A 25,366-nucleotide genomic window follows, 5' to 3' on the forward strand; every position below is an offset into this window, starting at 1 on the left:
GATAACAGTGATAATTATAGGCCAGGGCAATAACATTTCTAATGTGTAAGTGTATGGAGTGATTAGTAGCAAGAAACATTTTGGAATTCTTATGAGGGAGACCTGCTTGGCTTTATTTAGCTTGGGTTCGTCATGGGGGTTTCTTGCACACCTTAAGTCATTGATGAATGGCAGTGGTACTTGCATCATCCATATGTGATTCACGTAGACTACCTGTTACCTGACCGGACCAAAGCCTTTGACCAAGTGCCGCATGAACAACTTCAGTTAAGGCTGCAACAGCTTGGTATATGCAGCAAATTATTGGCATGGGTGAAATCCTTTCTGAAGGGTAGAAGGGTACGCTGATGTACCTCATTTATGCTCCATCTTTCCGGTTGTGTAGCCGCTCATATGGTGACAGTCCTATATAAAAAAGCATTTTAAAAATACTGAAGATAGTTTTCTTTTTTTTCTAGTGGCTTTGTCTCACCGACACAGACAGGTCTTATGGCGACGATGGGATAGGAAAGGCCTAGGAGTTGGAAGGAATCGGTGTTCTATGAATGGTTTAAACATAAATATATTAGGATATTTAGATCACGAAACTGCCTAGAGAACACACATGAATTAAATGAAAACATAATCCCTCAGTGCTCAAACATTAAACTCTTAGGAATCATTGTTTTCACTGATTTGAAATAGAGATGTAATTCTTAGGAGGCAAGATAAAAAGTGGTGGAAATTATGGGATTTTTAGCAGGAATCTAACAGGCTTGAATTCAGGGGCCCTATGAACAGCCTATGGTAAGATGAGACCCATATTAACTTAGTTTTCCTGCTTGGAGTCCCACCACAGTTGGAAACTTGAACAAGCTTCAGAACATACACCATTGTGCAGGGGCTGATAACTTACTGCTCCCATCTTCATTCGGCTTAACTTCCCTCAATAGAAAATCTTGTGATCAAGCAACTGGCTGCACTGTTTGGGTCACTTAGCTATCAGCTTGCATTTGGGAGATAGTGGGTTCGAACTGTATTGTTGGTAGACCCGAAGGTGGTTTTCTGTGTTTTCCCATTTTCACACCAGGCAAATGCCTATATTTTAGTGCAAATTGTAATAAGTAGGGACCTGAAAAAATTGCATTTGCGATAAATGCAAATTTTTGAATCTTGTACTGAATGCAAGCCTACGGTAATGCTAATGTAGTTTAAAATAATTTTTATGGATGAACAGAAGTGTGACAAAATGCGAATTGACTCAAAATGCAAAATTAGTATGAATATGCGTTTTTGGTGCAAATTCTGCAAAAATGTGCTATTTTACCGGTGAAAACATATTTCAGCAAAATCGTCAGAAATGCTCAAAATATGATGCATAAATCTTTCGACCGTTCTGATTGATGAAGAAAAGTAGCTGATCGATTGCTGCTTGCTGACTTTAATCGATATTTACAATGGGAATAAGATCTGTATCGATTATCGAAATGTAAATAGTGTCACAGAAATAACGAGATAGACGCAGTGTTTTCCTGTTGCTCAAAATTGAAACTAGTGAAGAGTAGAAAGTCGAGCGATTGTTTAGTTTATGGGGTGATGGACAAAAAATGCGCACGAAATGGCTCAGCAGTATGCAAAGGATGGTTTATATGCCACAGATTCAGCGACAGTGTTTTGCAGATATTGTAATTGCTGAGTTGGATGGGGGGGAAAAAAGGATAGCATTGTGAAACATGTTAAATCTGAAAAACACATGGGTAAGCGACGCGAAAACGAAAGTTCAATCCCTGCTACTAGTACGTCTCAAAGAAAGCAATCTTCTGTGCTTACACAGTTAGTTGTAAAAGATGAAAAATTTCATAAAAGATGAAAAATTTCCAGAGATAACTTCTCTAAACGCACAGTTGAAGTATTTGCCAGAGCAAATATACCTCTGGAAAAGCTAGAAAGCAAAGAGCTAAGAGCCTGGATTATGGAGTTTTCAGATGAAGAGCTGCCATATGTGAGAACTCTCTTACCTGTACCCAATTGATCCAGTAATTTTAAGTTATTTTGTTATAATTTTTGAGGTCTTTCTTCCTTCCTAGAAGTTGCATCTGACCACCAGAAAAGAACAGCAGAGGCCCTAGTGGGGAAGAACATCAACATACTCTGTGATGAAACTACAGATAGAATGGGCCCTTATGTTTTTATCATATTCCAAGTCCCAGCTGGATCGAAAAGAGAGCTGCATGTTGTTCCTGTGAACTACGTATCTTGATGCAGGAAATGCTACAAACTGCTTTCGTTCTGTTTTAGAAGCTCTGCGCAATTATAGTGTACCATATGATGCAGTTCGTGTTAGGGAGAGTGCCCCATAAATGACCCGGTGTTATGAAACATTGTTCATATGGGATCATTTAATGCATGTAGGTACAGTGCTGGGCACATAAGATCAGCTTGACCGGGCGAGTTGGCCGTGCGTGTAGAGGCGCGCGGCTGTGAGCTTGCATCCGGGAGATAGTAGGTTCGAATCCCACTATCGGCAGCCCTGAAAATGGTTTTCCGTGGTTTCCCATTTTCACACCAGGCAAATGCTGGGGCTGTACCTTAATTAAGGCCACGGCCGCTTCCTTCCAACTCCTAGGCCTTTCCTATCCCATCGTCGCCATAAGACCTATCTGTGTCGGTGCGACGTAAAGCCCCTAGCAAAAAGATCAGCTTGGTTGGCAATAGTTGGGACGCAGTGATGACAGATTTGAATCATGTGGTTGTGATGGTAAAGTCTGCATTTTTGAACACAAGAAAGCGAAAATGTAATTATTTACAAATCTTAACATCGAAGTATGGTGCTTCAAAGGAAGCAAAGCTTTTTCCTGCACCTGTCATAACCTGATGGAATAGCTGGTTTCAGGCTGTCTTCTATTTGAGTGCTTACTTTACTGAAGTTTACATTTTTCAAGATGTCTGACATGAAAGACATAAACTGTGGTATTAAATACCTGACTGATCTGAGTGACCGAGAAGTGAATAGGCTTCACTCCCACATGGTTTTTGTCACAGATCATGCAGCTGGATTGGTTGACCTCCTTACTGAACTTGAAGGGTCTGTGCATCCTACCTCTCATCTCCTTTACCCCAAACTGCATAACCTTGACGCCATTTTTACCTTAATTTGTGAGAGGAATTTTTTCGCGGCAACTAATGATGCTTTGATTAATCTCGCTCCTCTACAGCAGGCTGCATGTAGAGACACATTTGTCAAAGCTGCTCATTCTTCACAGTGCAAGCTAGTCACATTGAAAGCTAAAGACCCCAACCGTAAGCATTTTGTATCAATTTCTCAAGCTTTGTATCCAAAAAATATAATTTTGAATAACACTGATAAATTAGATGAGCTTGAGAAATTGTTTGGAGTAACAGATCTCTCACGAAACGATATCTGGTCTGGTTACTGTTCTCTGAAACATGCAATTCAAACCCAGATGAAAGAAAGTGAAAAATGTGATGTCATGCTTGCATTAATTGCAGTTCAGAGTTCAGCATATTTGCTAAATACTGTCTTGAGTTGTGGACCCCAACGAACAATGTCGATAGTGAGCATGTGTTGTCTCATTACAACACAGTGGTTACAGACAGATGGTGCAATTTGAAAAAAAACAATGCCGAAGTACTGAAATTGCTTTCGTTTGAACAATGAATTTGTATTGTGTGTGAACCAAGGACAATAATTGCACTTCATAAACTTGGAATCGTTAAAATTAATAATACCATGCGATTATTTTAACTTTGTAAATAGATGCTAATTTTGGAAAAATAGATGCTAATTTTAGAAAAAATAGATGCTAATTTTGAAGCAGATGCTCATTTTTCAGGTCCCTAGCAATAAGTAAAGAGAGAAAAAAAAATTATCAAAAGAACTTCATTCAAAAATCCCTGCTGGGTGCATTAACCATGACCCTTTTCATCATTTTTCCCTATCCTTTCGCTCAGTCCTCAGTCGAATTAATCTTATCCCTCCATTTGCTTGTACCTTTTCCTACCAATCAGATTACTGCAGCCGTTCCTCATGACTCTGGAATGGACTATCGCCTGAAATAGAAGCCTTGCCTGTAATTGAGATTACTAAACACATAAAAATGATGTTGTAAATCCCTGATGATAATTCTCATTGGCATTATGTGGTGGATCTACATACTGTATACATCTGACCTCTACATTTATTCTTTAATTTTTCAAAAGTGTCATCATTTTGTCCAGTGTATATGTACTTACAGAGCTTAAATTATGTAAGTTATGCATGTTCATAAAATTATGGTTCGGTAGTAAGGGGGAAAAAAAAATCTTAATTTCAACAGAATTTATTTACATGTAGTATATTTGCAGTGTGTCGTACATGTAGAACATCAGGCTTGGGACACTAAGCTCAACCATAGAAAGTAAAATACCTACATCATTACTTTTAATTTGCATATCTACTGTATGTTCTCTAACAATTAGGTGATAAAAGTTCTATAACAATAATTATGCAATAATTACTTTCTGCTATCATAGCATTAAACTGAAGTTTTCATGAAGTTACACAGAACCTTATAACTCATAAGCAAACAAATTGCCACAACAGTGGACATGTTAGGTCATGTTTCATTTGTTTACACTCCAGCGAAGTACTGACGACTATTGCCATCTCCTGAGCTGAAAAAGAAATACAGTAATAAAAAATATCACAGTAGTGCAAGTATCTTACATGAAGGTAGTCTGGTCAAAAGTGCTACAACTCAAAAATGATCAATTTTGAGTTATTCATATCATTCTCTTCCATTTTTCAAAGTGCTCTCTGGTTGAGTACTGCAATAAATTGTATCTCTAATCAAAACTGAGCTAAACCAAGAAATTTACTATAGAAGTGTCCACAATAAAATTGTAGTGTTGAACGTTTTACAACTGCACCTTTTTGAAATATTGTAGCTTTGTACAGGAACAATATGTGATGTGTAATTTTTCTACAGTGGCTTGGAAGGATAAAAGAATTGGAAACTACCAGGAATGTCCAGTTTTACAGACATGTAAACTTTGTCTCATATAACTCAGATCTAGCTTCTTCTGAGCTGTCTTACATTTGAACCAGATGATTTATATAGGATGCTTGGCATATGTGGGTTTTAATGTCTGGATTCTTGGAACTGTAACTGAAGCATAGAAAGGTTGCTTTGTGGCTTATGGAGTGCTACAAAGGATGTACCGGTAGTTTGTGTTGGCACATTCTGTAAGTATGTAAGAATTCTGCTCTAGCAGCAGGTCCATATCATCTTCTTAAAGATGTATTTTTTAAAATTAAATAAGAGGGGTGGGGGTTGTGTGTTTAATTTTGAATTTTTAGGTATGTCACATTCCTTGCTAAACAGTAACAATACTTGCTCCCTTTGATACTTTCAGTTCTCTCTTTTACTCATTATGCTTTATTTGTATGTCAGTATAGTTATGGAATTATGAATGCACAGATTAAGTTGTCAAGCTGTCAGTTTCTGATTTGTGAGTGAATTTTGCTATGTGCACTTAATTATTTCCTATCTAGTGATGCAATTTGCTTTACTGCAGAAACCTATTTGGAAGAAATAGGAATATATTTTGCACAGACTTGAAGTTTCAATCCATCTATCAAGAATTTTTCTGTTTCCTTAATAGGATGTAAGTGGCCTGGATGATGAACTCCAAGGCTCGTTCAATGGAGTTTCTGCAACCCCAAAACTCCGGCTGGATCAGGTTAGTACATTCCGGTAATCCATATTTTACGTTCTGTTTTAAACATTATACCTAATTCCATCATTGTTGGGCTACGTACCTGAAATGTTAGAGCATGGCCTTCTGACCTTAAGTCGGCGGGTTCAATTCTGGTTCATTCCCCTGGTATTTGAAGGTGCAATAATATTTTGTGAAACATAAAAATCTGAGATATCACTAGGAAAATAAAGACTACTTGTTTTGATGAAGAGAAACACAACACACTGTGATACATCTTCGTAAAAACAATCTTCTACCCCCCTGTGGGTTGGGGACGCAGACAAAAAATACACCCACAGTATCCTCTGTCTGTCGTGTGAGGCGACTAAAAGGGGCGACCAAGGGATGTCTTAGAACCATGAAACTACGTTTGATTTGTACCATCACGCGGGGAACACCATGGGTTGCCTTTACTTGCGAGTAGTACCACTATATTAGGTATGAAATAGGTTTGTGATTAGTATAAGCAGCGAGTTGGGTTTCCGGTGAGTTTCCAGTACCCGTGAGTCGTACCCATGTGAGCAACACCGCGGGTCTGGGCGTTGCCTGTGAGTTGTACCACTATATGAGCAACACCGTGGGTCTGCATTGCCTGTGATTAGTACCCACTATGTGAGGAACACCTCAGGATAGTAAGAGTCCCTGTGGTTAGTACACCTAGGTGAGGAACCTCATCGGTTTGCGTTGGCTATGAGTGGTGCCATTGTGAGGGAAACACCATAGGTCTGCGTTCCCTGTACAACGTACAATAATTGTGTGAAACACCATGAGTCTTTGCTACTTTTGATTAGTACCCCAACATGACAAATACCATGGTTCTACTTTACTAGTGATAAGTACCATTCTGAGGGGCCTTGACCTGGATTTTGGACCCCTTTAGACATCAAGCATCCTTGATTCAGGATTGTCTTTATAAGTGGTCTCTTGGTTGGTAATACTATTATTTATGACCTTTTTTGAGTCAGATCCACTGGTTTTTGTTTGTTTTTTGTTTTGTTTTTTTGATTCATGTCCATCCATTCATTCTTCATGACATTTTTTATTTTGGTCAGTGGATGATTTTGAACTTCTTGTTATCATTTCATATCGTACCATTAGGGGCTGATGACCTCGATGTTAGGCCCCTTTAAACAGCAAGCATCATCATCAAAACAATCGTCAGCACAGAACACTTATATTCTTGGCTACCCCATCCTCTTAGTAAGGCAAAAACAAAATAACACAAACAAAACGTTGCCAGCTGTAGGCCTGTCTCTCACATCCTCCCATCTCTTCTGAAGCAGCAGTTATTTTCCCATTCAGACTAGTTTTCAGAGGACCCACTTTCTTTATTGGGGACTTCTAATTCTGCTTTAGGTGTAACAACTGTTGCAAGTCTTGTAATGCCTTCAGTTCCAGGAAACAGCTCCACAGACTTTTCCAGGGGCCAGACCTTCCTCTTAGAGCTATCTGATCTGACTAGGACGTCGTCACTTATGAACAAAGGAAATGATCAGCGACTCATTTCACTGTGTGTCAAAAGTCCCAGATACTTGAGTTTGTTCTTTAATTCCATTCTGAAGTTCAGACGAAGATTTTGTTGATTCAGAGTTCTGGCATACAACTTGTCACTCCAGAACACCAGTGTCCTTAATTTCATGTGGGAAACAGGGGTGAGTGAACTTACACCTCACATCCATCTGTAATATATGTTAGCAGCTTTCAGTTTTACACTGCAGAGAAGAGTAAGCATCTCTTGGTAGGTTAGACAAGCTTTACCAAAAACTTGTTTCAGAAACTGTCTGAGATATATTAACCTTTCCCAGAAGCCTCCCCACGAAAGATCACTGAAGACTAAATCTCCCAAGTGATACGTTCCAATGAATTGTGTAGAAATGTTTTCCCAGTCAACATTTTGAAAACAGTGAAATTAGTACCATTGTCAGAGTAAATGACAGAGGGATGTCCTCTTCGACCTGCAAAACTCTGGAAAGCTTCAGTGGAGATAGTAGTAGCAATTTACAGATATATGGCATGGTACACTGTACAGATGAATACTACAATCCAAGCATTACTTTCATCTCTTAGGAACACAGAGGACCTGTCAAATCCACACCTATCACTTCAAATATATATGCTTCCTGTATGCGGTTCAAGGGCAAAGGGGCTTAAGCAACTTCAGCATGTTGTCCATCAAGCCTCCAACACTTATTTTCTTATGAGTTTTCGCACAGTTCTTCCACAGATGATCTAGAAGCGTTTCTCAGATGATTTTCTTTCACATGCTCCCCTGTGATCAGCCAAGAAGCAACAACATGGTTTACTAGAAGAATCATTGGATCTTTAATTGGTTTCAGATCTTCTTTTAGGAGTTGTCTCATTTTAACCCTGAGGATGCCACATTCCATGAACATTTGCAGTGATAGCAGTTGCTTATTAGCTGATCCATTGAACCTTTCTCATTGCATTATACCAGGGAGTCTAATTTCAGCCTAGCTTACAGATTCTCCTGCTAGATCCTCTCTCATTTTGGAAAACTCTTCCAGAAATGAAGAATCTATGCAAGCGGACTAATTATTCTGTGATAAGCTGTAAAAGCATCCTGCATACCATGATGAACTTTCCTTCATTACAGTACTGGAGCACATCTGATTTTTCTTAATATCCTTTCTGATGCTCATTTCATCATACACCTTTTCTGTTTGTGGCCATCAACAACCAAGAAGGCCCCTCTCAACATTCCGAGGCCACTAGTTGGCAAACAGAACATCCATTTGACGACAGATCAGCTGAATTCGGTCAACCTGGAATGTGTCTCTAGCAGCTTGAATTGGTCAGGTTCCAGATCTCATTAACGTGGGTGTGGGAAAAATACTGACCAGTTCTCAGTCCTACAAGTCGGATCAGAGGCAAACGTAATTAACTTCCAAGGAAGTAGATTCGAAGACATTTAGGCAACCATGCACCAATGATAGCTGCTGACAGTTGCTACTGTGAATGGGGCTACACATGATTTTGCTTCGTATAACTGCACTCTCACATGATTGTTGGAATTGCATCATATGAAGAACACCACAGCATGGGCAAGTTGACTATCATCACTGAAGATGTGGATTTGCACATGACCACTCCTTCCAAACCACTGAGGAATCTTAATATCTATCAGGTGAGGTAAAATTTTAACCAGAGCAGAAACTCGGCTTTGGACTTAGCAATTGCTCTCTCCCATCTTACAAGAGTCTTCCATGTCTTCTGAACCAACTGTTAGACATCAAGGGTGATAAGGACATGTCATGCCAACAGGATGGAAAATTCTTTGTGAGAGTGACTAAACTGTTTTTAATACCAATATAAATGGTCCGTTATTGGACATAAATTTTCCAGCTAACTCGTTCATAGTTGCCAGTGTTTCGCCCCCGTGTGCTAGGCTGGGCTCATCAGTTGGTACCTAGCACACCTACCAAGACGCATTGCTAGTGCATACCGTGGAGGCCACTGCATAGGCTATTTGAAGCCACCGGCCGTGCCAGTGCACTATGAGAGACTTTCTCACTACCAAAAATTGATGCCTGCTTGGCCATCATATAATATAGATGTTGATTCCCATAGGGAAACTGAAATATTTGTCCCGAATTAGTAAATTTATAATACCAATATAAATGGTTCGTTATTGGACATTATAAATTTTCCAGTTAACTCGTTCATAGTTGCCAGCGTTTCGCCCGTGTGTGCTAGGCTGGGCTCATCAGTTGGTACCTAGCACACCTACCAAGATGCATGGCTAGTGCATACCATGGAGGCTACTCAGTACTCATTCGGGACAAATATTTCAGCTTCCCCTATGGGAATCAACATCTATATCATCTGATGGCTAAGCAGGCATCAATTTTTTGTAGTGAGACAGTCTCTCATAGTGCATTGGCACTGCTGGTGGCTTCAAATAGCCTATGCAGTGGCCTCCACGGTATGCACTAGCCATGAGTCTTGGTAGGTGTGCTAGGTACTAACTGATAAGCCCAGCCTAGCACACAGGGGCGAAACGCTGGTAACTATGAATGAGTTAGCTGGAAAATTTATAATGTCCAATAACGGACCATTTATATTGGTATTATAAATTTACTCATTCGGGACAAATATTTCAGTTTCCCTATGGGAAACATCTGTATCACATAAACTGTTTTTGTGTCTTCTATCTGAATACTCTTAAACCAATTTGAAGTCAGTGTATTGTCTTGTCAATCCCACAAGAAACCGAATACTGATGACAGAGTGGCAGATTGTTCATCGTCCTGGGCAACTGCCATCCTCTGAAATTAAACCTGCTTTTTGATAACACCACACTAGCTGGATAAACTCGTCCACCCTAATTTACTGTTGATGCTAATGACAACGTTGTGCAAGTAGGAGCTCTGTAGATGTCTCTTGATTAACAGCAGGGTTGAGCTGCAGGTTTTCCAAATATTTTTTCAGATGATTTGTATTTAATTACTATGTTGATAGTGTGAAAATACCTCATGGGGTATTAATATAACAGATAGTCATTGTGATAATCACATTAATGAGGTTGTAAATAAAGTTTACAGATCTCTTTATATGATTGTGAGAGTATTCAGGCATTGTAGTAAGGATATAAAAGAGAGGTAGAATGTCTCTGGTAAGACCCCAATTACAATATGGTTCCATTGTATGCGACCTACACCAGGATTATCAACAAGAACTGAAAAAGATCTCTAGGAAAGCAGCACGATTTGTCCTGGATGATTTCTGACAAGAGTAGCATTACAAAAATGTTTCAAATTTTGGGCTTGGAAGACTTGGGAATTTAGGAGATGAGCTGGAAGTTAACCCATTCCAGTCTAGGCCTTAATATCCCTAACAGACGTTCTGGACTGGGCATTTTTAAGGATTTCTAAAACATATCTCTGTACCTATAAGAGGTATTTGCATGATTCCTTTTTCTTTGTGCTTGAGCATCTAGTTTTGAAAACTGCTGTTTGTATTATGTCAACTATCACTTGAGATTTTAAAATTGTTTATGTATTGTACCATGTTTTGCGAATAGCAAAAAAAGTCTGACGGATAACTAAGCAAGTACAGTTTTCTGAAATACTGTTATATTTACCCTATTTTGATAATACAAAATTTGCATTGCAATTACAAAACAGCGAGTAAGATATAAAAATAATTTTTCAGTAATAATAATAATAATAATAATAATAATAATAATTACAATAATGAAAATGGGAGCTCTTATGAAATGTTATTTTAATTGATAAATTTCGTCAAAAGTTACTCAAATGTAAAATTATTGTGCCGTTTACCACAAAAGACAGCTGAGCAAGAGAAAAGTCTTCTAAATATAATTTGCCTGTGTGGGATAAATTTTGAAACAATCTGACATGCAAAGTCCTACATCACACAGTGGGCAATAATACGTTGTCTCCTTCCTGGCCCATTTACCATTTGCCTTCTTGCTTCTGTCCCCACACACTTTGCAGCTTCTACATGGTCTGGCCTTGTTCTCAGTTGGTGGGATTTTTCTCCCAAAATGCCTTCCGGTGAGTTGGTCTATTGTTGTTCCAACATCCATGGCAACAAATTCTTCCCCTGCTACCAAAGGCAGTGTCTCACCAACGACACACATGAATTTCTCAAGGGAAGTGTATGGACGGTTTCTTCCAATTTTCTTGAATAGTATGTAGCTATTCACTACGCCTCGAACAGATGGAAATAACAGCTTCTTCCACCACTTCATTTTACTCTTGAATGGATAGTAGGCTACAAGCTGGTCATTACGGTCCACTCCACATTTATTTATGTTATAGTCCAGTATAGCCTATGGCTTCACCATAACCTTTCCTTTACAACCCTTTGACCTCACTGTCACTTCAGAAGCTGTATATCCATGTTTTAAAGATAGAACAGTGACATCTCTAGTGCCTTTCCATTTGCAAACCATCATTTTGGATGACGGAAAGTCAACTCTCCCCTCTTCAATTTAGCAGCGGCTAAACCTTTAGGCATCTCTTCTCTGTTGAGCATTACAGTCCCTATACCTAAGGTATCTCCATCCCATAAATATTGCACAACAGTTGGACTAGTGTAAAATCTGTCCATATACACACTATGGCCTTTGTGAAAATAATCTGACAACAGCCTTTCGAACAGAGAATCAATCGAACAGTCATTTCCACAACCAGAGTACACTTCAGTATTGAAAGCATAACCTGAATTAGATTCACACACAAGAAACAACTTTATTCCGTACTTCTCTGGTTTGTTCTTCTTGTACACACTGTAACGGTTCAAATCCCGTTACAAGAAGATATCTGTATTTTTATTATTTTATTATTTTATCTGTATTATGATTATTATTCTTTTTCTTCTTATTTCTTTTTTATTATTATTATTATTATCTTATCTGCGATATTATTACTATTGTAATTATCATTCTTATTCAATCCAATTCTGCAACGCTTGTCGCTTGCAGAATTGTAGTTAAATGTATGCATATATACGTATGTGAAGAATAACACTCAAGACATGCGCAGTGAGAATTGTTAAATATCAGATGTTGGATATGGCATTGCTATATTGTGCAATACTGCTGACATTTCTGTCAAGTCATCGCCACGTCATGGCTACGTCATCGTGAGCATTTAGCAATGCGCTCAGATACTCAGGAGCCCCAGGGCATTTCACCATTACATGCAACAGTTTGAGGCGGGTGGGAGTAAATTATTGTTATTTCTGGAGATTACGTAGCTGCGTCAACCAACGTCTATAAAAGGTGACTGCATATTGTAGCGTCAGTCATTAGTTAAACGGAAGCAGTACAGTGAAGAAGCCAAAATGGATAAGTGAACAGTCATTATTCAATTGGAAGCAGAGGCCCTAAGTCGGTCAATCAACGAGTGGGAAGGAGATGGAGAAGACTTGGTGAGCATTTAATTGTTGGTCATTGAGAGAGTGAGGCCAAAGTTGGTCGGTCACCTAGTTGAAGATACGGACGCAAAGGCTTATCATGGAGTCGCAGAGGGACACACTTCCATAGAAGTGATACCATACAGATTTACCAAGAAATCATATGATATGGAGAAGCAGTCATATGGATACATCACCAAATTAGGCGCGATACATCTACAGTAAACACCAGATTTAAGGAATTCGTCGTAATTACACTCAAAAGTGTTGAAGGTACAGTCAAGTGAAACAGTGAGGGATATATTTTGTATAAATGGTTAAATGTCCGGTCAAGAAGAATTCAAATTCATGCCTAGTTTCTTTCAGTTGCAATGTCATAATTTCATATTCTCATCTGTTTTATCGCAACAAGACTCGCTATTTTTTATATATTATTTAAAGAATATATTTTGTTCTATCAAACGAATTCATAGTTTTATTTCATTGACAGTAAAATATCTTAACCTCAAAATTAATGGGGAAACCGAATGCCAATCTCCTTTTCCCAGAACTTATACGATATGTTGAAAGTAAGCTTATTACCCCACACCCTAGAGATAGTCAAGATTCTCATTCTATTATTGCTGCACTGAGTGGTGGCTGGCGCGCCCATCAAATAACGTATGTGTAAGCAGGTAAGAAGTGTGAGTACAAGGTTCGATGATTGTGTATTTTATTTAATGAATATTACTTTTCATATTTTCCAATTTAAATGCAGGTATTGCATATTTTCCATATTAAATTCAGATTTATATGTTTCAAAAGTTAGTCAGCGAGTCACGAACAACTTGCAACATGAAAGTGTATTCTACCACGAAAGGCAAAAATTCCCCAAACAACTATCAGATTTTCGGATGGGACAATTCCACCATTTAACTGTTTCACCAGAGAATCGAAATATGGCCTAACTTTGTGGAGAGGATCATGACCTGTTTGATCATGAGGAATGTGTCGTTCAAATGCAGCATAGACATGATCATTTTGAATCTGTCACGTGACAGTAGCTTGCCAGCAAATGTTGTCTGCAAAAAAAATGGGATGTCGACCAATAATCCTTCAGATTACTTTCTACAACTAAGTACATATGCACGATTATGGCAAATAATTTCTACAGTTCAGATAATGTAACTGGAACCCATTGCTACAACATAATACAGTAGAAGTCCGTTATAGCGAGCACGGCATATAACGAGAACTCCGTTATAGCGACGACATTTTTCTGTCCCTTCCAAATTCCTATATTAAACCGCGTATCGTCTTTCGGTTACAGCGAGAACCCTATCACTGGCGCATCCGTTATTACGAGCGATTAAGCACGCGCGATTTTTTCCGTTACCGATATTTATGCACCCCAGCGACGATATTGCATGCGATCGATTACCTTCGGCTTCGTTTCCTCGCTATGTGCACTAGCGATTTCTCTCGTCGACATTCGAAGGCGATGTCGGAGTCGATAAGTAATATCCGTCGACAGTTGTTTCGTAAAGAAAATTCGAAATGAAAGAGAACATACTTTCGTAATAAATGCGTAAATAACGTGTCCGATAACGGTTGTTAACTCGTTAAATACAAGGCTGACTAAACCGCCGCTTAATTTTGAGGCTAAATACTGCAATTAAGTAAGAATGGGATACACCTTGAGATATGGCAGAGTGCTTAATTGATTTCAGAGGTTAGATTATATTTTGTCGCGTCTGGTTAAATTACGCAAAGGCTATTATGAAAATTTATAGCGAGAAAGGTATAATTTCCCTACTGGCGCTTGAAGTGTGTTCATCATACGTATAGTACGGTTAAGTTAGGATACGTGACGCTGTTTGGATAAGAAAACTGAAACGTTTGCAACAAAATGCTATCGATCATCATTGGTACGGTATAGTTTTCTCACTTTGTGCATATGCGAGCTCTCTCGTTGACATTCAAAGGCGATGTTGGAGTTTATTAGTAATACCCATTGACTGCTGTTCTCTAAAGAAAATTCGAAATGAAAGAGGAAAACACGTTTTCGTAATAAATGCGTAAATAACGTGGCCGATAGCAGTTGTTAACTCGTTAAAAATAGACTGAAGTAAACGATATCTTAATTTTGATGTTATATACGGAAATTAAGTAATAATGTGATACACTTCAAGATATGGCAGAGTACATCACTGATTTCAGAGGATATTTCATATCTTCTCGCGTCTAGTTACGGCTAAGAAAGCTGAGTTTTTTTCTTTTCAGAATCTCGTGCGAAAACTCAAGAGTTGTTGCATTCCCGGCCTAACAGTAAGTTAATGGATACCACTGACAACTACCGCGGTAACCACGCTGCTTCTTTTCACACGCGCACAGAACTCGTTGGCAATAAACGATCGCCTCTTTACTACACATCGCTAGCCGCGACAACCGGTTGTACAGAGCCTGTGTGTTTCTCAAATCTGCAGAATGGCATCAAAGCGTGCGACCCTTCGAATTCTTAGAAAAGCCATGGCTACTCAGTGGCAGAGTCATAACGCGTCTATTGTACTTGACGCTTAGTAAAATGAAGGTTTATGGACAGCAGGAATATTTTCGTGATGGATAGTCGTATTGTAAAGATACGTGGAAAAGGTATTGCCGGCAAATTTTCAACGGGTTCTAATTGATATTACGATGCCAATTATAAGTTAATGTTTATTAAACACACGATAATGTAGAATAATTGTGCAGCCGCAAGTAAATACAGCATAGGCCTAACTAAAGCCAGTATTTGGCGTTAGCGTGAAGACAAAGAGCTAAAAAAAATGCATACTGTACAAAAAATACATTCAGTGGTTCGCAACAATGACGCTTTAAAGAAGTCGAAGATGAAATTGTGAGGTATGTGCACGAAAAACGCAAGAGCGGAATGGCCATACCGTGGCGCTATAAACTCGTTCGTTGACTTTCAACGTTTGCGATTAGGCCAATACATCGCTAGCCGCTGAATTTGGCCGTACCCGACAAGCGAGACGTGCGTGTAGCGGCAGCCGGTTATATCTGACGCTGCGTAAAAGTAATAGACAGCAAGAATAATTTCCTGATGGATCGTTGTATTGTAGACACGCATGGAATAGGTATTGCCGGAAAATTTTCAACGCGTTCTCTTCGGTATTATGATGCCAATGTTGAGTTAATGGTCCTTAAACCCGCGGAAATAATTGTGCAGCCGCCAAAAATAAAGAAATACGGCGTGACGAAAGTCAAATTTCGGCGTCTAAACACAGTCAAAAAATGCGTAGGCCTACTGTAAGACAAGGCATTCATATGATTTTACAAACTTCTTTTTGATCCTGATTTAAATTTTTTGAAGGAAAAAGTGGGGTTCATCTTGGATTCGGAGATATGCGGTACTATATTTTTTTTTCAGAAAGAAATTAAACATACACTTTCACGTAATATCGGATTACGAAAAATAACAAGTAAGCCGTAGTGTGGATATCGTCTACGGAAACGCAAGTTTTGAACAAAATGATTGCCGTTTCATACCGATTTTAAAGTGCATGAAGGGTTTTCCGACTTTTATACAAAAATCGGATATAACGACAATCCATCATAGCGAGTAAATTTTTCGCTGTTACGAATTCTCGCTATAACGGACTTCTACTGTATGTTCATTCAATTTATTTGCCCGTCTGAGTTTTGAGATTGTGTTTGCGGCATACCTGTTGTTTTCTTGCTTTATATTTTTGATCATATCCTTAGTGAAAATATACTGGAAGCAGTCGTACTCACTGGAAAAATTCTCCATTTCAACAGCAACTCTCGGAATCACTGCATAAATCTTGTTTCTTCTTGGAGGTGAGTCAACTCTTACGTCATCCCATCCCAAATCAGTGTCTGTCATTCGTGCTTTGATTCCTTTTCTTAGATTGTTCCGGTTCTGGGGGTATTTCATAGGCAGGTGCATTTTCTGAAGCATAAGAAGGAGTTATAATAGTGAAGGTTGTCACATTTCATAACATAAACAAAATGTATGGCAAAAATATTGCTGTCACTTGACATATTTAGGTTATGCTTACCTCCATCACTGGCACTGCTGTCATTATTCACAGCGTTTTATCAAAGTGGCCTCCAACATTGTAATCCCTCATATCTAGAAAAAAATGGACGGCTTCTTTACTATTATGTAGACAATCTTGTGTTCACGCAAATATGAAATACGCGGGAACATGCGGTAGGCCGTAAAAGAAACTCCAATTCTAATGAATTGTAAGAAGTTTTTTCAAACTCATATCTCATTAATATGTTCATTTGCACATTAACTTATAACTACATACCTTCATTATCATCTTCACTATGAGTATTTTCGCTAACATCAACCTCTGAGCCACTGTCGTCTCATAAAATATCGAAAATGTCACTTTCGTCAAGCACATGTTTGCCTCGAGAAGCCATATCTTTGAGCTCACTGAGTGACAACATCTATTGATGCATGCAGGTCGAAAATATCTTAAATTCTCTGAATTAGACATACAATACTGCCATCTGCTTAAATACTTTCATAACTAATGCATGAAGAAACACCATGTAACCACCAGAATGCATTCATAGGTCCTTTCCGATTTTTAGTGAATTGTCAAATTGCTATGCCCGCAGCGTGGCCTGAGCGTAATTTCGGCCGCTGCGAGCTATGCTCGCAGTTAGACCGGAAGGAGTTAAGCCCAAAAAAAATCAGCCTTGGATGCCTGAGGATCTTGTAATTATCAAAGACTTCATTTCACTACAGGAAACTGTGATCGTTTTTATCCTCTTCACAAATGCTTATCTGCAGGAAGGCTTTCTTGATGTCTGCTATAATTCGTAGTTTCCTCTCTGAATGTAAGGTAGATACCAGGCTCAACTCAGTTGGGTTGGAATCATCATACGATCAACCATTCAAAGCTGGGGCGCTGAGACTTCCTTCACTGAGACTCAAATACAGGATGAGCAGGCATAATTGAATTACTTACCTTCACATTGGCTTGATGTGGTAGGTAGTGTCAGAAGCTTACAGTTTGACTTCAACAAACAGTCTACATATCTACGATGTCCCATGCTAAAGTAGGCTTAAATGATAGCTTGCTGTTCTGTATAAACATAATCGAAAATCATGAGAGAATAAGGTCAAACATAGTCTTGAAAGATTACCTCTTCATTGGCATGGATTGGAAAATAAGCTTTGCCAGCGTCTGAGAGACCAGCCATCACCCATTCGAGAAATATATACAATGTTGTACAACCAATCGATCAGTCATCGTTGATCTGCATTTAGGATTATTGCCCAGGTGTCAGATTACATATCAATTATTTACCTAGTCTTAAATGATTTCAAAGAGCTTGGAAGTTTATCAAACATTTCCCTTCATGAATTATTTCATTCCCTAATTTGTCTTCCTATAAATGAAAATTTGCCCAATTTGTCCTTGATTTCAAACATTACTTTCATATGATCTTCCCAAAAAGCTCTCTCCAGCTTGTCTTCAGATGTCATTCCATGCCATTTTTCCACTGACAGCACAGAACATCCTGCTTAGGTGAGCATCTTTTCGCCTACCTCCCACATCTTCCCAGCCCAAAGTTTGAAACATTTTTTTTAACACTACTCTTTTGTCAGAGATCACCCAGTAAGGAGCCATCCAGTTTCTTACTAGAACATTCAAGAAAAGAAGGAATCTATCTGACTCCATCTCCATAATGAATTTAATTGAAGGATACCGCTGATTCAGGTGGTTTAGAAATAGGTCAAGTTTCTTAAGATCTTCTGCTAGTTGCTTTACGTCGTACCGACACAGATAAGTCTTACGGCGACGATGGGACAGGAAATGGCTAGGAGTGGGAAGGAAGCGGCCGTGGCCTTAATTAAGGTACAGCCACAGCATTTGCCTGGTGTGAAAATGGGAAACAATGGAAAGCCATTTTCAGGGCTGCCGATAGTGGGGTTCGAACCTACTATCTTCCGAATACTGGATACTGGCTGCACTTAAGCGACTGCAGCTATCAAGCTCGGTCTTAAGATCTTCTGTCCAGACTACAGATGTATCAACAACATACCTCTACCAGATCCTCAGATTGATGGGTGCCAAAGCAATAGCCCCCTCCTCAAAATGGTCCATAAAGAAAGCGGTGAAAGAGACTTCCCATAGCCACACCATTTGTCTGTTCACCTAGTGGAAGCCTACCCACATTGCTGTCTTCATGGAAATTCTCACTACAATCCACAACAAAGGAAGGGCATGCTCATGACCCTCACCATGAGGGTGAAACTAATTTGATAGCCATCAAATATCCAGAAGGGGATGGACATGCTCAGTTACGTTCAAGGGTAGTGGTTACATTTATGTACAGCTTCGTAGAGCCCTGCATCCCAGAGGAATGACTAAGTAAAACTCACAGAATGAAGAAGTGAAGGGAACTGCCTACCCTCCTTTCATGCGAAATACAACAGATCAAATTGCCAAGGTCATCTGCAAGCACAATATAAAAACATAGTTTGGCACAGTCATATTAATTGCTCACAGTTTAGGTAAAAGCAAAGACGCTGTCCCGACTATTACATCGTGGGGTGTACAAAATTCCCTGCACTTGCAGCAAGGTATACATTGGACAAACATGCCGGTCCATTGGTAAGCATATCAAGGAACACCAATGAAATAACCTTCTCAACCAGCCAGACAAGTCGGCAATAGCTGAGCATGCCTTATCAATGGGTCAAGGTCGTGTTCGAAGATGTTGGAGCTTTTACCCATACTAAACACTACAGGTCTAGGATTGTATGGGAAGCTGTGGAAATATATAAAAATTCTAACAATTTCAACACTGTAATACGTGGTTGTCAGCCATTAAAGATTTACATAAGTAGTTCTCTTTCTGTCCTTTCACTATTTTCCAAATTCATACCCATCACCAGATGGAGCACTCTAGGCTATGTGCTATAGGTCATACTTTCACAACCTGTATACACAGCCTGTTTTTTAAAACTATTTTTAAATGCTATTTGTTCGGGGCGTCGACCTATAGGCATCTTTTGCCCCTGTATACACATGTTACTGTATTATAACCTCTTTTCACTCCGGTGTCAACGTTGTCGTAGCACATCATTCTCCCCTGCCTGTCTCACTGATTTTTATAGTTTTTTGTGCTACACACTTTTCTTTGCATCTTCAACTCTGTTTTCTTCCATCCAGCCAGGCTGAGTGGCACAGATGGTTGAGGCGCTGGCCTTCTGACCCGAACTTGGCAGGTTCGATTCTGGCACTGTCAGGTGGTATTTGAAGGTGCTCTCATTTCTGTAAATTTAGTGGTACATGAAAGTACTCTTTGGGACAAAATTCCAGTACCTCAGCATCTCTGAAGACAGTCAAGGAAAGTAGTTACTGGTAGTGGGATGTAAAAACAATAACATGTTATTATTCTTGTAGTAATAATAATAATAATAATAATAATAATAATAATTTTAGTCTTCCATTCTGTCAGTCTTTCATTGCACTTTATTGTACTTTATTTTTTCATTCAATTTTTATTTATTTCTTCTACCACTTTCATCCCTGATTCATCTGATGACCTTGCTGTTAACTCCGCATTGCACTTACAATAGAATAAGATACATCTTAATTGGAGTTAAGATGGTGTTGTCACCTCCCACTCAGAAGGCTAGCACACAGTGAGCCGTCTAGTGACGGAGAGTACCTCTTACTATAGACCAATGGTAAAGCATTCTTAAATTCAAACCTTCATTATTAGAGAAGACTTGCTTGTGAACACATATATTTTCTTCTGAAGATGTGGAGCAAAGTTCTCTGTGAAACAAAGAATTTCACCTTGTTTTCTGACACGGCAAAAGCCCAAAAGCTTATGTCTACAGTAATAAAAGTACTTCAGATAGGGTACTATATCCCAACCCATTGCCTTGAGTATATCCCCAGAAATGTTATCAAACCAGCTGCTTTTCTAACTTTCAACTTTTGTATCCTTTTGCAATAAATTGTCTATATTATCTTATGTAAATGTCAGTACTTTGCCACTATTAGTCGCTACCTCTACCTGAATATTTTCCTTAAACTAGTATCAAACTATCTTTACATACTGCTGACAGAATACTTCTGCCTTCTGTAAGTCCTCGCATATAAACTCCCCTTGTTCATTAATGAACCCGGGAATGTCTTTTCTGGAATCTCTTTGCCCCTTGAAGTACCTATGCATACCCTTACATTTTTCCCTGTAATTCATATGACTGCCAATTGTCATGTTATTCTTAGATTTCCTTGCTAAATTAAATTTTTTCGGAAGTTCCTTCAATCTCTCCCTACTTCCCCGACCATTCCAAACTCTCTTTTTTCCTAATCTGCATCTCCTTCTTAATCTCTTTATTTCTCTTACAATATACAGTAAAACCTCAATTATCCGTTCTAATGCCCGGCAAGGGGTGAACGGTTAATAATTTTAAAAAACCTGATAATCTATACTACTAATTTTAAAGGACTTTAAAGTACATAAAATACAAACTGTATAAATTTAAAATGCAATGCATTAAACCCTCTTTAAAACCAAAATGTAGTCAAAGCTACAAGAATACATACTAAATATTCACCTCAATTACCAACAGACCATAATTGATTTACCTGGTATTATTTAAGCTGCTTCAAAAAAAAATATGTTCCTTTTTTTTTTTGCGCTCCAACTTATTTTCTTCTTTATGTCCATTCTGAGCTTTCTAATTACAAGGGCAATACATCGTCAGTATGAAGCCACTCCTGCATGTGACTTTCATTCACTTCTCCAAAATGAATATTATTTTTAATAGTCTTCAGGGTATCTTTGATCATCAATCCCTCATTTTCATCGTCATCAGTGAACCCATGACAATTGTCGGCAAGCTCCTCGACATCAACATACAATTTTCTCCACGATCGAGTGATGTTCTGAGCGGTTACTAGATCCCATGATTTCTGGGCAAGATAAAGCGCTTCTTTAAGATTGAGTTTTTTCCAGAACTCAACCATCGACGTTTCTTCGGAAAGTAAGAGGCTTAGCAATTCTCGCTTATAATGAGCTTTAAAGGTTGCGATGACGCCTTGGTCCATTGGCTGAATTAATGAAGTAACATCCTCTGATTTCAACTGGGTATCAAAAGGGTGAGAAGGTGCATTATCAAGGAAAAGGACGTCCTTTAATGGCAAGGTTTTGGACGTCAAGAAATCTCGAACCCGCGGAATGAACTCATTATGGAACAAAGTCCTGAAAATATTGCATGTCATCCATGCAGATTTATTACTATAATCTACTGGGAAATATTTCATCACTGTTCCTGTGAAAGAACTCAGATTTTTGCTTTACCAACGACAGCTAATTTTAATTTATGGTAGCCACTAGCGTTTGCACAGCACAAGATGGTAACGCGCTCTTTACTAGATTTGTGACCAGGAGCTGATTTCTCTTCAGCAGCTGCTAGTGTTTTACTGGGTAAGCACTTCCAATAAATTCCAGTTTCATCAGCATTGTACACTTGACTTGGAATGCCATTATATATATCAATTATGCCCTCAAACTTGTATCTAAAGTTTTCTGCTGCACTGCTGTCACCACTTAGTTTTTCTCCTTCAATTTTAATTGTCGAATACCATTTCTGTCCTTAAATCTCTGTAGCCAACCATTGGATGCTGGTGAGGACACTGAGAGCCCCATCTTTTTGTGAAAAATTTGTGCCTGCCTTGTTTTCATAGGACCACTAATAGGTACACCTTCAGTTCTCTTTTGCTGAAACCATGTGAATAATGCAGCATCCAGTTCTTTTAAAGATGTTGCTTTCATTGTTTTTCTTTTAGCGAGTCCATGCAAACTGTCAGAACTCGCCGCAAACTTCAACACTTTTTTATTCTTCATTAGGTCCTGCACTGTTGCCACACCCTCACCGAACTCCGATGCTAAATTTGAGTCTAGTTCACCTTTCTTTAACTGTTCGATTATATTAACTTTACTTCGTATGGTTAAAACTACGAGTTTTCTTTTTACTGCAGGTTATGATCTTGACGTTTATCGGCTGTTAGAACGGAAAATAAATGTTCAGCTTTATCAGTCACTCTCCTTACTTTGCACTACAGTACAGAATGTAGCCTACCCGTCTAATAATAATGACGGACCGCTAGGCTGGTTTCCGATTCCTGTGCATTATGAAATATTTACAATGCAGTAGCCTGTGGTGAAGTATTTAACCTTCACAGAGAACGATATGAAAGATCTACGTATGGTACTAGGAGATGTTGCACCCTACCAAATAAGTTGTAGGTATCATTCTGAAGTACAAATGACCAGCATACTGTACTCTATGCTCCGTGGGCTGGGAGAGGGCACATTACAGTACATTATTTGTCAACAATGGAATGGATAATAAAGTTTGTGACTGTTGAATCTGAATAGCATCCCTCTTCTTTCGTAACAGTTAAAAGTTAAATCATTTTACACAACATAAAATTACGTAGTAAAAAAATGTATGAAGTCATATCTCCAATGCCGATTGCTGGTCTATGAGCATGTACGTACAGTAGTTACTGTACGTTATGATCGTGGACTCAGGAGGCCGAGAGTCAATGTAAAGTCGCTCCAAAACAGAATACTGTGTCAAGATACCTTGACGTCAAGAGCCAGGCTGAGTGGCACAGACGGTTGAGGCGATGGCCTTTTGACACGAACTTTGCAGGTTCGATCCTAACTCAGTCCTGTGGTATCTGAAGGTGCTCAGATACGTCAGCCTCGTGTCGGTAGATTTACTGGTACGTAAAAGAACTCCTGCGAGACAAAATTTAGGCACCTCAGCGTCTCTGAAAACCATCAAAGCAGTTAGTGGGATGTAAAACCAATAACATTATTATTGTTATTATTGACATGAAGAGTATGCTCACTCAGTTTTGGAGCGACTATACATTGCTTTTAATAAATAGTTTTTTTTTTTTGCGACAGATAATCCGCTGAATGGTTAATTGAGGGACGGATAATAAAGGTTTTACTCTAGTTGGTATTTTCCATTTCTTACGCTCCTTTGAAGGTCTCTCTTAGAACAGTTCAGAAACGTTATAAATTTCCCGCTCTGTGAAAATATTTTTATACTACTTCTGTAGTCCAAGGTTTTTTCTCTTTATGGTGTTAATTAACCTCTTCTCAGCCACAACCTTCTTAAGATGCAAGAGATGATTTTTTCCTTTCTAGATTAAGTGGACTTTGTATTTATTTACTTCATTAAGAGACAGTTTTCAGTAAGTGTTCCATTATTTTTTCTTCAGCTTTAGTTTTTCTCAAGTCTGGCTCACTGATGCTGAGCACATCCAGTTTCCACATATTTTCTACTGAAGTGTGTCTGATAATGAGAATGGTGACAAGGTTTGTCTTGGTTGAATGGTAATTGGATTCCACTTTATTTATTCGCTATCCAAGCAGCATCTCAAAATATACAAGACCATGTGTACATTAGGTCAATTATTAATATCCCAGCCTCATCACCACCTGTTAAAATTTCAATGAAACATTCAGTATCATTATTCTGTATCTCTTCTGCTGTTAGTTCTTGTAACCATGAACCTTCTTGCTCAGCATTGTACCCTGTAATTACATATTGCCCTAAGCCTTAAAAATTGCAAGCATAATCTTTCCCTGAACATTCTAGGAAGATCCTGTAACACTGTTATGTCTTCTGTTACTACACCACCAAATAGCGAATAGTGTAGTGTTGCTGTGTGCTGACGTGGGTAACTTAATTCCTGTGCAGCTGTGCTGTAACCTCTGTAGGAGGGGATTTTGGATTTTTGAATTGCTTAACCATCATTTGCAAAATAACACCTTTCATACTACTACTACTACTACTACTACTACTACTACTACTGAAATCTGTCGTATCCCGGCCAACAGCAAGTGAGACGCCGAGCGGTGAGTGGAATCACCTGATGGCTAACAGCAGTATTCAAAACGAAAGGGATATAAGATGGTAATTTATAGGCGTTAGGTAAGTTGGTTGTTAAGAGTTGAAACTCGTATGATATCCTATATATGTGCGTATATTGACAGATGATGTACAAAGAATATACACATACAATTGAAGTCGGTCACTTAGTGTGACGTATTGGAACTAGCCTCCTTCAGAACGGCTTGTGTTAGTACCTCCGTTCAACTTGATCTACTAAGACATATTCTAAGTAGCAAGACCGCTTGGAGAATCGATCGCGATTCCCTGACGTGAGCGGAAGGCAAGACTTCCAAAGCGAAGACGAATGCAATAAGACGCTCGTTCCTTCAATTACATACGTATTTAAAGGGACTAGCAATATGATACGCGGGACTCCCCTCTTAGATAAAGCCTTACTGGCTTACCATTGGTGCTACCACCTCCCCCATGTATCACAAAATTCCACGCTATGCACGTGGCAATATTTATTAACATGAACTTGACTTCTCGCCCTTAACCCTATGCTCATAAAATAACTCCCCCATTTCTAATACTTGTCATCATAAACATGACTCTGTGTCCCGTTTCACTTAGTTGGGTCACCCATTAATTTTAAGTATGGTATCCTTCAAACTACCCCCTTTTCTTGCTATCTCCAGACAGGATGTGACTATTTAGATTTGTCCGTATAGACTTACTCGCAAGACCTCGCACAACTCTGTTTTTAACTTTCATTCTTCATCACAAACACATGGCTGCTCAGACAGCACGGCC

General features: G+C 38.9%; 1 protein-coding gene across 1 annotated transcript in view; it reads left to right on the top strand.

Annotated features, from left to right (window-relative positions):
* Snx1 (sorting nexin 1) overlaps positions 1 to 25,366 on the top strand; it is a 339,596-nt gene that overhangs the window by 69,379 nt on the left and 244,851 nt on the right. The window contains exon 2 of the mRNA XM_067140832.2: positions 5,644 to 5,721. Coding sequence (XP_066996933.1) covers positions 5,644 to 5,721 — 78 coding nt within the window. The remainder of the gene's footprint in view (positions 1 to 5,643; positions 5,722 to 25,366) is intronic.

Source organism: Anabrus simplex, chromosome 2 (assembly GCF_040414725.1).
Source record: "Anabrus simplex isolate iqAnaSimp1 chromosome 2, ASM4041472v1, whole genome shotgun sequence".
Classification (NCBI taxonomy): domain Eukaryota; kingdom Metazoa; phylum Arthropoda; class Insecta; order Orthoptera; family Tettigoniidae; genus Anabrus; species Anabrus simplex.